Source organism: Stegodyphus dumicola, chromosome 4 (assembly GCF_044657685.1).
Source record: "Stegodyphus dumicola isolate Sdum_Otavi_A_Nest chromosome 4, ASM4465768v1".
Taxonomy (NCBI): Eukaryota; Metazoa; Arthropoda; class Arachnida; order Araneae; family Eresidae; genus Stegodyphus; species Stegodyphus dumicola.
Genome location: NC_140771.1, coordinates 130,797,549 through 130,812,649, shown reverse-complemented (window position 1 = coordinate 130,812,649; position 15,101 = coordinate 130,797,549). Strand labels below are relative to the sequence as shown.

Here is a 15,101-nt window from a genome sequence, read left to right as displayed (position 1 = left end):
GTGAAAGAAGAAACTACATGTCTTTTTAAGTGTGAGGAAAGAATTAGCACTTCAAAAAATATTTCTCTGAATTCTATACACTTGATTTAAAAACTTGTTAAAACAGATTTCCTTGAAAACTTACAAAACTTTCTTGCACCTATGCCAATTTGCACTTCTTTCAAATTGGCATAGCTCCACTCTCTACCAGAGTACAATAATAATGATTAATATCATCAGGTAAAATCTTAAACCAAAAACAAAAAATTATAAGATAGACTAGAAATTATAACTGCACTCTAGTTAATGGAAATAAGAATTAAATTATTAATGAAATTTTAAAATGAATATATTAATTTAAAATGAATATATTAATTTAAAAAAAACGGCTACATGGTTTATTTCCTTAAGTATTGAATTTAAATTGAATGATGTGCAGTCTCTAAGGAATTATATAATACAGCATCAATATCCAACCTTTTCACCACAACCTATGAAATATTTTATTGCTGTTAGCATTTCTTTACAGTTATCACTCCTACAAAAAAAAAAAAAAATAATTCACACAAAGTAAATATTCCAAAAATTGCGATATACGAGTCGTGACTCTTCAGTCTAGCCTACAAACCCCATTTTGTTGCACTAGTAAAATTCCATCTTGCTTTTCTTGGGGAAGGGCATCTCAAGGTACAGAACTTCTTTACACAGCAAACAATTTCAATTAGTAAAATGTTCTTGCTATTTTAACGAGTTGTTAAAAAAATTCCCCACTTTTACACACAAAATTTGACAAGATGTTTTTAATAAGCAATTTCAGTAGATTTAATAATAAATATTCTTTTGCCAAAGGTAGAGCCATTAATTATCAAAATTTTTAGAATACTTTTGATTTATAGTTGTTATCTATATTTGTTCTGAGCTCTCTTGAGTTACACAATAATTATTCATATTAAGTATGTTTATGATTGAATACCTCAGTGAATTTTGTATGTAAATATATTTAGTTTACTCTTAGTTATTAACTAAGAGTAATTTAAGCATTAATTTAAGCATAAAGATTAATTTATTAAATGGTACTTTACATGCATATTGCTAGATACTATTTAACATCTTAATTCTGCATGTGAACAAATATGCAATTTAAAAGTAAAAAAGACATAGAGAACACTCTTTACCTACAGTGTTGGAAGCATTTTAATAAAACAGATACAGAAACTGTCTCTTCATATGAAAGCAGTTTTGATTTAAAATCAAAATAGTATTTTATTTTTCAAGTAAAAATTAAAAATAGAATAATTATCTTATTTTTTAAAGGCCTAGTAATTGGAGGCATTTGCTCAGAATAATTATTTATGGTAATAAAGGTTGTAGCCACCTTTGTATAATTACACTTAGTATCATTTACACTATACTTGGTTATAATTTGCACTATATTTGGTATTACATAAGTTCAGTACTCAAAGTAATTAAAGTAAACTAAAATATATCAGACTAGGAAATAAATTACATAAAAAGAACATTGACAATTTTACCTATAAGTCTTGAACAAATATAGTTTTTAAATAAAGTGGGATCTGAGCTACTATACAGAGTCGTAGCTAGGGTTTTCAGCGCCCAGGGACAACTGAAGATTTCGCGCCCCCTACTGCTTGCCAACGATGGAAAATGTTTAATTCTAAAATGTCGTAACATCAGTTTGGCGCCCCTTCGATTCTGCGCCCGGGGACAGATGTCCCCCCTTGCCCTCTCTAGCTACGCCCCTGGTACTATATAATTATACGAACTACAAAACTATTACATAGTACAGACATAAACAAAAATAAGAATGAAGATGAGTTACAAAGAATGTATGACAAATATCTGAGTAAACTTTCAGATGCTACAAGTATCTATCATCCCAGCCAAAATTAAATAAAAATATTAAAATTATTTTATAAAAAGGGTAAATTCAAATAGAACAGAATTAAATTTATTTTAAAAAAGAAAAATTATATACGAGGGGGACTCCAGCTGAAAAATGTCCAATACCAGGTTTTAAACAGATCTTTCATTAAGGCCAAAATGAAACCTATGATGTAAAATTATTAGATGTAATAATACAAAACATGGAGAATTCAAACGCACAGAACAATTCCTTTTATAAAGCAAAAGTTAAGCAAAGAAAATATGATATGAAATTTTTTTAGTCAAATCATTAGTAAATATGGAAAAAGAAGTTTACTAAAAAATAAAAATCCTTGCCTTATTTCAGGAAATTTCACATAAATGCAAATCATATCAAAAACACTTTATTCCCTCACATTTTTAGTAATCAAAATTCAAACTGTTATTATATTTCCCATAATGAAAAAGATTCTACACTTTATCTAAAAGGAAGTCATATTTATTTGTTCACATGAATATAATAGAATGTTTACAATTTGACGTCAGTTCTAATACAGAGTGTTTCAAAAAGAATATACGTATTACAAAGTGTTATTTTGTCCAAACTATCGATAACTGCTCCTCGGCTCGGCTATTGTCGAAACGAATACATAGTTTATATTAATAGCCGCTAGATATCAGTTGTCTTCTGTTTTGTGTGGTAACCATCACATGTTTAAAATGGCTACTCCGCAGCAGAAATCATTTTGTGTTCTCAAGTTTGCAAAGTACAGTTTTGTGATTACAGTGCAAAGACGTTTCAAGTTGAGGTACCAAAGTGATCCTCCGAATGGGTGGAACATTCACAGATGCTATTGACAGTTTGTAAATACAGGATGTGTATGTAAAGGAAAGAGTCCTGGCTGCCCTCGTGTTCCCGACGAAAATGTTGCACGAATTCAAACTGCTTTCCAACGTAGTCCTTCAAAATCAACTCATCATGCCAGTCGTGAGTTACAACTGCCTACAACAATAATTTGGAATGTTTCGAGACGTTGGTTGGTTACGAAGTTGTACAAGTTACATTTGGCATCCTGGTGACAAACGCAAACATGTGGCATTTTGTAATGAGATTATTGATGCTATTGACAATGATAACACTTTCATACAACGCATCCTATTCATTGACGAAGCAACTTTTCATGTTAGTGGTCATGTAAACAAACACAATGTTCGAATTTGGGGCCTACAGAACCCACATGCAGCCATTAAACATGTACGATATTCTGCAAAATCAATGTGTTTTTTTTAGATATCTCGATCACCTGTTTACAACCCATTCTTCTTTGATGGAAACACGGTTAACGGTCAGCAGTATCACGTTATGTTACAAAACTGGTTGTTTCTGAGGCTGAACTAAGACAACTTCATTTTTTCAAAAAGACGCCCCCCCCCCATAGATGTCGCCAAGTGTGCAATTATTTGAATGAAACTCTACCGAACCATTGGATTGGTCGTTAAGGACTTGGCATGTCTCAGCTGGCCTCCGTGACCACCGGATTTGACACTCTGTGACTTCTCCCTGTGGGGTTTCATTAAAGACAACGTTTATGTACCATCACTCCCCCAGAACCTGGAAGAGGTGAAGAACCGGATCCGCACTGTCTGTGAACCAGACACCCTGTGACTTCTTCCTGGGGGGTTTCATTAAAGACAACGTTTATGTACCATCACTCCCACAGAAACTGGAAGAGGTGAAGAACCGAATCCGTACATCTGTGACGACGGACGTGCTTGCCCGAGTATAGGAAGAATTTGAGTATCGATGTGATATTGTTCATATCGCTGATGGAGGGCAGACATATTGAACATCTGTAATGTGAACTTGAGAAGTTTGTACATATGTGTATAAAGTTTCATATTCGTATGTCATACAGTTTAATAAATACATGCATTTGAAATGCGTATATTCTTTTTGAAACACGCTGTATAACAAAAATTCTTTTAGAGGACTTCTGAAAAATCATTCACAAACCGGGGGGGAGGGAGATTAATTTTAAACAATTTGATATTCAAAATGTTTATTACCTCAGCAATTAGAATGGCACATAATAATAAATTTTTTAATGGCTTAAATGTTAAACAAAGTGTAAAGTTTTTCTGAATCAAAGATAGTAAAAGAAGTGCATACTTGGTAGTTGAGCTCCTGCAGAAACACTGATAATACTCTTCCCTGATAAGGAATGAAATCTTCTGGATAATTATGTGCTATAATTCCTATTAGACATAACACTCCTTCTTTCACTAAAAAATAATTTTATTCCTATATAATTAATTCGTGAAATAACTATATACAAAAAATTACATACAGTGATACCTTGATCATTAATTCGTTCCAGATCTTTGGACTTGCACCAAACTATAGGTATACTAAGTGAACTTTTCCAATAAGAAATATGTGGAAAATAATTTATCTTTTCTCTGACCACTTTCTAATTATTTTAAATTGTGTTATAAGATCAAAAGATCTTATAATAAAAGGAGAGAACAAAAATCTAAAAAGCTTGATACTGAATATCTGAAGAGAACTGGGAAGTATAGGAGAGAACTATAGAATGAATGGTCGACAAGTGGGAGAAACCTCCGACAGCTAAGAATGCTTGGCAAAATCTAAAGAAACTTATTGCTGAAGCAGCTGAGAATACAATAACGGAGTACCGGGAAAACAAATGCAATCACTGGTTTGATGAGGAATGCAGCAAGATTACAAAAAGGAAGAATGAGGCATATAGACTAATGATTCAAAGACATTACACTAGAAATACAGAGGAAAGGTATATGGAATTAAGAAGAGAATTCATAAAAAGAAAAAGTACCTGGATAAAGTTTACAGAGATACTGAAAATCTGAAAACACAAAAAGAAGCTAGGAAATTTTATCAGCTGATAAATAAAGTCAGAACTGATTTTAATCCCAGAACAATAACTTGTAAGGAAAAAAATGGCGAAATCACCAAAGACATGGAGGAGTTCCTGCTTTGTTGGCATGAGTATTTTAAGGGTCTGCTTTTGGGTACAGATAGAGGAGAGGAGATAACTACTTATAACATGCTACCCACTATGAGTTGTGAGGTTACGGAGCACAATCCACCAACTCTATAAGATGTTAATTGATAATGAAAAAGTTAAATAATAATAAATCAGCTGGACCAGATGGCATCAAGGATGGACCTTTGAAATATCAATGAAATGAATTTACATAAAGCAATCCATTATCTAATTTGTTGTATAGGGACAAAGGAACAAATGCTCACTGAGTAGGATTAAAGATCTGTTTTTTGTCCTATTTATAAAAAAGAAGACAAGCTACAATGCTGTAATTACAGAGGAATTACCTTACTGGATTCGGCATGTAAAATCGTCTCAATTATTTTGTATAAATAATTGCTTACATATGCTTCTAATGTTATTGAGAATTACCAGTGTGGATTCCAGATGGGAAAAACAACTGATCAGCATTCTATTAGACAAATCTTGGAAAGAACTAAAGAATATAACATCGACTCCTACCACCTGTTTCTTGACTTTAACACTAGATTACTCAAGGAAGTCATTTTGACTGCTTTTTAATTTCAATTATAAAAACAATTATGTATATAATGACACAATTTCTTAGAATTTTGTGACTTTTTGTACAACATATAAATGCGTTTATTAATAATTGTAGTTACCCCCCCCTTCTTTCATTTCTGGTATATGTGTTATACTTATATTGCAAAAAAACAGTGATTTTGACTGCTTGGGAAATTTTAAATAATCAAATGACTCTTATTATTCAATTGAGTAAATTTCTTATATGACCAGTTTGGCTCTGTATTGAAATAACAGTTTTCAATTTTTTCGATTACCGTCACATGATAACATACGAGTACATGATAAATTGTCGATTTGGGCGTATACTTGATAACTTGCAGTTTCTCAATAAGCTAAAGCAGTACTTGTTATTCGAATCTCAGTGAACACGTTGTTCTGAAACTTGTTGAGCTATATACAAGCTGTGGAAGAAATATCACGACCGATAACTTTTCCTCTATAATGTCACTCGCGATAAAATTATTGGCCAAAAAAAACAACTCTAGTTGGTACTATTAGATGAAACAAAAGAGAACTACCCAAATCAGCTAAACAAACGAAAGATAACGTGCCTCATTTTTCCACTCTGCTATATAAATCAGAGAATTGTGTTCTTACAATATTTAAAGGTGGGGTGTAGCAGGCCTCCTCTCAGTGCACCCTAGGTTACGCTAAATCTGCTACAGCTTTGCCGCTTGTTGATGGCTCCTAGAGATCCTCCAAACTGTCCTTTTCAAACAACGCTTAGTGATTGTCCAAAGAAATGTGGGTGGTTTTTCCCAAGAAAAGAAAATACAGCTTATGACTGAATTAAATGATCGACAAATAGATGTATTTCTTATTTTTGAGGCAAATTTGTCTACGGATGATATAAAATACTATTCGTTTGATAACTACTATCTACAGCTCTTGCCTAAATCAAGAAGAATTGCTAGTGGAATCTTGATTGGTATTAAAAAGAACTTGACGTCCAAATTCAATATTATCAGTGACTTATCCTCTCATATTGGTGCTGAGGTGGTCCAAATCGACGTTTGGAAGCACAAAAAAAAAAAACATTTCACTATTTATGCTTGTTATAGCCCACTGAACAATAATAAACTAAGATTCCAGGGACTTTCCTTCCTTAATAAAACTATCCTCTGTGGAGATTTTAATGCTCATAGCTCCCTCTGGAATTATAACGATTCTAACCATTCTGGGAGGATAATGGAGGACCTAATTAACTCAGCCAGACTGGAACTAATCTACCAGAACACGGATATTCCTTCTTATATTCATTATAATGGAAATGGTACAGATCCCGATCTGATTTTAGCCACTGTTGATTTAGCTGGGAATGCAAGAAGAGAAGTCATTTATGATCCTGGTTCTGGACATCGTATGATCATTACCAGTTTTGGATTACAATCCTCTTACTCTTTAGTAAATAAAGTGAGAAACAGGTGGAATTTTAAGAAGGCAAAGTGGGAACATTTTTGCTGAGAAATTGAGACTATATTTTCCCAGCCACCCAAGTTTTTAAACCCTAAGCATCGACAAGGCATTCTCTTATTTTGCTGAATTAATTTTGACAACCACAAAGAAGTGGATACCAAGAGGTAAACAACTAAGGTTCAAGGCTTTCTGGAATGATAGATTGACTGAATTAAAGGGCATGTCCATTGAATCCTGAAACGTTGCTGAACAAACAAAAAATCCCAAGGACGTCCAAAGATAGAGAAGAAAAGAAATCCTTAGAGAAGAAATTATTGTGGCAAAGAAAAAATGCTTTAATGATTTCATTACTAATATAGATTATAGAAAGGATGGAAAAAAGGTTTATAATTTTGTGAATGGAGAGAAAAAGGAGGAGAGTGTTCATGGAAGAGAAGCCATGAAAGTAGGTTCAAAAATACTGACGGATGATCTGGTCATTGCGGATGCTTTTAACTCATTTTATTGCAAAAGGTAGCGTTTAAAAAACGATTTAAAGAAGAGCCAAAGGATCCTTAGGAAAACAATTATCGAGAAATTTTCTTCTAGCCCTTGGGGAACTTCGGTTTTTAACAGAGATTTTACTATTTCTGAATTGCGGGGAGCTATTGGACAAATGAAATGTAAAAAAAGTCCATGCCCAGACAACATTCATATTGAATTTTTAAAGAATTTAAGCAAAAACACCCTGAATGGTCCTCCTGAAGCTCTATAATAAGAGTTGAAACTCGGCTGTTCCTGCTGCCTGGAAAAAGGCCATCTTGATCCCAATTCTTAAAAAGAACAAACCACATCAGGATTTGGACAACTATAGACCAAATGTTTTAACTAGTGTGTTATCAAAGATAATGGAGAGAATGATTGTTTCCTGTCTTAAATGGTACTTGGAAACCAATGGCTTAATATCTTCCAAACAAGCGGGATTTAGAAATTACCATTCTATAAGTCAACAAGTTGTATTCTTAAGCCAGTCAATTAAAGATGCACTTGATGAACAAAATTCGGTACTGCCTGTTTACGTAGATTTCCAAGCAGCTTATGATAACGTTTGAAGGTTAAAGGCTGTTCAAAAACTTCAGACATTCGGTGTTGGCGGAAAAATTTTCCTTTGGGTAAAAAATTTCTAGACCCAATGTTTTTGTGCTACTCATTATGGGACCAGCACTTCAAAATATAAACAAGTTGAAACGGATTTGCCTCAGGGCATAGTTATTAGCCCTATTCTCTTTAATATTTTTATTAACTACCTACCAGACATCTTAGAATAAGATGGGATCGTGAACACTGCCCATTTTGCCTATGATCTTGTTGTATGAGCCAGAGCTAACAAAAAAGATCAAGATGGTTTAAACCGAATCTTAAACTCTGCACTCCAGAGACTTGAGGAGTGGTGTTCTGCTAATAATATGAGAGTTAATCAGGGGAAGACTACTTGTCAGTTTTTCTCTCTCAACAGACAACATTTTACACCTAGACTAATGCATGAGAAGTCGGTTTTGCAGCAGACGGATGGTGCCACCTATCTTGGCTATATTTTTGACAAGCGTTTAACTTGGAGAAAGCATGCAGAGCATGTAGTTGCTAGGGCGGAGGGTAGATTACCTATCCTTAAACACTTAGCAGGTGTTAAATGGGGTTGTGGTACAGAGACCCTCAACTCGACGTATAAAATATATATTCGGCCAATACTAAATTATTGCTGTGAGATATTGATCTCGGCTACGCGAGATGTGATACATCTGGAGGTCTTCCAAAATCAGGCACTGCGCATTATAACCAGCACTGTTAAAATGACTCCCATTCCAGCAATGCAGTTGCTATTGGCAAACCAACCAGTGACAAACCTGATTCAGAAAAATGCTTTCATCCTTTTCCAGAGACTTATTTGTCTACCAAGTAACCCTCATTGGAGGAATTATGATTATAATAAACAACGAAATCTGAAGACACAAAATGGCTTTCTACAGTGTGTCTTTCACCTAGAACAATACAATCATATAAGAACACTGAAACCGGCACTGCTGTTTTTGCTAAATCCTTTGGATTACAGCTTCCTTGATGTGCAGTTGAACCTGGAAATGAAAGTAGATAAAAAGGAAATGAGTCCAGAGCAAATAAGAACTATAGCTTTGGAAACAATTGAGCAATGTTTTCCAGCTGAGGAATGGATTCATGTATACATGGATGGCTCTTTGCCCGATAGGATTCAGGAGGCTAGAGCTGGAGTTTTTAGCAAGCTTTTCAGTTTTTACATACCTGTAGGGATGTAGAAACCACTCCACTCACTTTGATGGAGAACTGAAAGCCATTCATGTAGCTCTCCAACAATTATCATTGAGACAGAGCTTGTTCAGGAGGGCTGTTGTACTGTCTGATTCGACTTCAGCAATACAGGCCATCTCCTCTTCCCAAGAGTGTAATTTAGATATGATGCGTTCAACAGTGTCAGGAAGTCATAAAAGAACTTTCCCACAAGATATTTTTTCAATGGGTACCTTCACACTGCAGTATTTATAGGAATGAGATGGCTGATATGCTTGCAAAAAAGGGAACTATGGTTCTCCAAAAGCCGAAAACGAGTGCAAGTCTCCATTCTATTAAGCTTCTGACATATCTAACATATCAAAAGATTTTTAGAGATTTTGCCACTCGGGCTTGTGAGGGCAAGCCTTGGAGTGTTCTCTCAACCAACCCAGCTTTTGTTCCTGACCACCCACAAACAGTTGCGGTTGCATCTTTTAGACTATTGACGGGGCATGACTGTCTACAGAATCATTTATTTTGCATTGGACTAACTGATTCACTGTTGTGTGTTTTATGTAATAGTGGACGACCAATGATGGCAGAACATTTGGACGAGTGTGAAGCACTGACAAATTTTTCTTGTAGATTTCAGCGCTATTGGCAAGCAAGGAGTTTAATGGCCTGACGGCCAATGTAACTGACATTTGACAAATAAATAAATAAATAAACAATACATAAAAGCAAACCAAATAAAAGAGTAGCTGATCTAAGTTCTAAGCATAAATTTGTGAAAATTGATAAAAATAATAAAAAAATTTTACCAGATATTTATTCAATTTTATGACACAAAAGTTGAGTATGACAGATCAAATGGCCAGAAAATATACAGTAAAAGCTAGTTCTCATACATGGCCCCTCCAAATATTTTTCAATATTTTAGGTTTGGCTGCTATAAATGCTTGGATCTTTTACAAAGAAATGATAGGAATGCAAATACAATGAAAAGAGTTCTTGTTTCAATTAGCAGAACAGCTTTCCACTGCATACAGAGCTGCAAGACAGAAAAAGTTATCAGAACATGAAGACCCACAAAGATCAACTGCAGCATCATCAAATGCAACCCATTCTAACAAACGCAAAATTTGCCAAGTACGACTTTGCCACAACAACAAAACAAATAATATATGTGAAAAATGTCAAAAGTATGTTTGCAGAAGATGTAAAAATAAAAAGATTTCCACTTTCATTTGCAAAAAATGTACAATGCATAAATTTGTATTGTACTATTTACTAATAACTTATTATATAACTTTAAATAATATAAAAATATTAAAAATTAATTTTAAACAAATTTCTTTACACATTAGTTATTCTTTCACAATGCAGTCATTTTGACTGCTTTTGGGCAATATAGGTATATACTAAGTTTCAGTCTTTCTAGTATTAAAGCTGCCTAAGACAGTATTAACATTTGAAGCGATGTTGGAATTTAATATCCCAAAGAAACTGTAAGCCTCACAAGGATAACTCTTAAAAAAGCGACATATAGAATAAAAATTTCAGAACCTTTTTATACTGAGAAAGGATTAAGACAGAGACACTCACTACCTGTTATTTAATATTACTCTAAGGCCATAAGAAGGCCATAAGAGACCCTGGAATAAATACACATGGAACCATCTTGCACAGAACCATTCAATTGCTGGCTTTTGCCAGGAATATTGATATCATTGGGCAATAGAAACGAGTTGTGATCGAGGCATTTGTCTCGCTTGAAAATACAGCAAGGAAGATGGGCCTAATCATTAAAGACGAAATTTAATTTATGATTGTATCTAATAAAACTGTTCATTTATCTCCCTTGAAGATAAACAATTAGACCTTTGAAACTGTAAAACAATTTAAATATCTGGCACACTGACCACAAGTTACAATGATATAAAAATTGAAATAAAAAATAGAATATTTATGGCTAATAGATGTTACTATGGCCTTAAAAAACAACTTAAATCCAAACTAATCACCATAAAAACTAAATTTAATTTATATAAAACTTTACTAAGGCCTGTTGCCCTTTATGGAAGTGAATGTTGGATACTTAACAGAGCAGAGAAAGACCTGATATCAACTTTTGAAAGAAAAATTCTAAGAAAGATATTTGGATGGGTACAACAAAATGGCATGTGGAGGATTCTCTGTAAACCTGAATTATACGGAAAATATAAGAAATATGGTGACACTGATATTATGAGTATTGTAAAGGCATCTCGTATCAGATGGCTGGGCTATGTATGATGATGATGCATTTCCAAACAAAAAGGTAAGCTTTTTGAGAAATGAGGGAATAAGACAAAGAGGAACACCACCCATTAGATGGTTAGATGATGTCGAAGAGGATTTAAGGTTAACTGGAGTTAACCAATGGAGGGCTATTGCGCCAAATGGGGTCAGGTGGAGGAAACTTGGAGAGACAGCCTTGGCCTGTAACAGGCTGTGGAGTTTATGAAGAAGAATTTATTTTTTCTTATATATTAAAAAAAAAAAAAAAAAAAAAAAAAAAAAAAACAGTACTTTTTTTTATGCACCTAGCAATGCATTTCAGCAATATTATTGCAATAATATACATGTGTGTATTTAATTATTCTTGTTTACATATGCACACATACACATAGTCCCCAGATGGAGCTATCCATAGCTATTTGAAAAGCTCATGCCTTTGTTGGAATGCGTTTGGCTGTTCTTTCACAGATACCGAAATGCGTAGCAAGTGCATTGTAGAAAAGTATCAAAAATCCTATTGCTGTTATTCTGATAATGTTTAACACTAGAATTCAGTTGGTGAAATATATTCTGCACATAGAAGTTTACCAAAATTTATTTATCCTTTTTCTCCTGTCAGGTCCATACTTGGACCTGGCCGAGGTCTGAATTTTACTTAAAGTATATCCAGAAAACTTTTCTTCGTGATATCTCAGAAATGCTGTTAAGAATTGTTTGACCTCTGTTGAGATGGTATTCCTCAGCAAAGTTTTTAGCATCAATTTATCTGGCATTAGAGATTACTGTAATGTGTTTTTATACTTTTGTGGAAAACTGGTTTCAGCGTTGCCTGAAAAGAGGTAAACAGGGGTAGCGCATGCAGTCGTGACTCATCAAACTCGGATCATATTCCAAACAAATGTTGTATACCAAATAAAAATTTTAATCTCCAAACAGAACGTATACAAAGTTGGACTGACTTATTTTAAAGCTGATGTATACCAAGGTACCACTGTGTATATTATAATCAAAGCCCAATATTCATCTGCAATTTTATACCACAAAAAAATAAAAGCATTGCACCTAAATATTAAAATCAAATAATTGAACTGCACTGTCAAAAATATAAGCCATTATCTCTAAGTTTATAATGGATGCCCTATGCTTTTATTATTCATGGTGTAAAATTTTAGTTGATTTTCATAAAAAAATACTATTTAATCACTTGAACCCATTAAACTATATGAAAAATTATTTTTCACCTATTAGTTCATAAATGATTTTATGAGGTTTAAAAAAGTGCTTATATTATGAAACTTTTTTTTAAATTTTAATAATTATTGCTGTGCAACAAATAGTGCACTGTGCTACAAAAGGTGACTATCCACCCAAAAATCGTTGATAACCAATAACTTCATGTATACCCAAGACTACACATTTGACTTTACCAGTGTATTATATTTCATTTTAACAATCTTGTTAACTTTACCATACTGCTCTATATTGGTGATTTAAGAATCAACTATGATCACTGATGACCTACTTCTAGTTCCCAAGTGACCAAAAACTTTGATAGACACAGGTGTCTCGTCGTTTAATTACATTTTTCAAATTCATCTAAATTTATTTACTCTGCCACACCAAATTTGCACTATCCTCTAAATTTATTGCACTAGTGAAATATCGGTTGACAATCAGTGACAAGCAGCAAAGTACTTCAGTATAATTTTAAAGTAACTAAATTTACAACATGCTACTGTGCATCAAGCATGTGACAGTGAAACTGATGATCAATGTTTTTAATTGGCACTACTTCAAGTTAATTTTAATTTTAAAAAAAAATAAATATACATTTACTATATCACCCCACATGGAAAATTTATCAGTTGGCTGCCAATGACCATCAACACATAGGTTACAAGTGGCAGGCCTTGATATGAACCACAATGCTTTGGTAAAAAAATTGTGACTACTAAAAAAAAGTAATACTCCTTCAAGATGCAAGAGAAACTCCCAAAATGGAAAATAAAACAGGCAAATCGACAAGCTTGTATTCAACATAGATTTCATAAAATCCCAATCAATTTCCAGGACAAAATGGGTCCCCCTTCATCAAGAGCAAAACAATTCTGCAAAAGCGAGAAAGCAAATGCCGTTCATATTTATACCCTACAGGCGACCAATGCAAGAGCTGATATTGTCATCTGTCGGCAGAAATAATAACGAAAAATGAAGGGTTAAGTTAGGAGAATTTTAAAGGCATTAGGCAAGACTGGATTGGAATTAAAGTCATTGATTGAACAGGATAAATTTTTGTGAATGAGAAAAGCTTCAAGAAAATCCAATTCCCTAACAGAACAAGCTTTCTGAATAACTTTAGCAGAACCAAAATCAAAAATTGTGATTGAATTTCCAACCATAATTAGCTATTGAAGATTTACCTTTTCAGATGCAAGATTCGCATTCCTTTTTATGCTGAACTTTAATGCTCTTTTTGTTTGACCAATATAACTTAAGCCCCACTGACATAACATGCTATAAATTCCCCAAGAATTAAAGTCAGAAATAGAATCTTTAAGAACTGAACCTCGGATTTTATTTATAGGCAAGAAAACAATTTGAAAACTAAACTTCTGTAAAATCCATGCAATTTTGTAACTGACAGAATGATGAAATGGAAGCACAGCAAAGCTATTAATGTTATTTCTAACATTAGAATGTGTCTTAGATGGCACGATGAGAACTTTTGGACAGCTTTATTAATGAGTATGGGAGAAAATCCTCGGTCAAGGGGCAACAGTTCTTAAATAATTGAGTTCATTAGCAAGAAGAGATTCTGAGGAACAAACTTTGAGAGCTCAAAATACATAATAGTAAAAAGAAGCCATTTTTTGCTTAGCCGAGTGGATTTATCATGGGGAAGTAAACAAACAGAAAAGGGTTCACAGTAAACAGCTGTGATGAAATTAGATCCATTGAAGATTATAAGAATACCAAGGAAGGGTAGTGAATTATCAGATTCAGTCTCAAAAGTGAACTGGATGGCTGGATCAATCAAATTTATAACAGATAAAATCTGGGGTAAGTCTTCCTTATCACCATCAAAAAGAGCAAAAGTGTCATCTAAAGTCGTCTAAGTCAAATTGTCTGTTCACATTTCGAAAATTATGCATAAATTTAAATTGTCACTACTTTGTCACACTATAAGAAACATGCGCAAACATTTGGCTAAAATTGAACATGAATTATATCACCTTCATTTAAAAATTGCCAATTCCACTTTAAATTTTTCCTGATTTGATCATAAATCTTGGTCTAGGACTGAAACTGCTTGTTAACGTCATAAAAATGTCCTTTCAGCTAGCCCCGCCCATCTTGCGGATCTTCCCACTGTTAACACTAATCCTAGTGTTATTATTTCGAAGGTGAATCAGAGGATCAAATGAATGTACAGTCAAAAGTCGTTAATCCGGACTCGTCGGGACTTCGGCGATTCCGAATTATCGATTTTTCCGGATTATAGATCATCAATTTAAATCTGGTAAAATGGCATGCAGAAATTATAAAATTAAAAATATGAAACCGTAATTTACGAAATAAAGAACAATTATGATCTAAAGGGTATCAAAATTTACAAAAAAAAAAGCT

General features: G+C 33.6%; 1 protein-coding gene across 3 annotated transcripts in view; it reads right to left on the bottom strand.

Moving 5' to 3' along the window:
• LOC118204935 (DNA-dependent protein kinase catalytic subunit-like) overlaps nt 1-15,101 on the bottom strand; it is a 601,004-nt gene that overhangs the window by 562,000 nt on the left and 23,903 nt on the right. For all 3 annotated transcript variants that reach the window (XM_085815460.1, XM_085815459.1, XM_085815458.1), the window contains exon 6: nt 4,034-4,146. In XM_085815460.1, the coding sequence (XP_085671586.1) occupies nt 4,034-4,146 (113 nt within the window). The remainder of the gene's footprint in view (nt 1-4,033; nt 4,147-15,101) is intronic.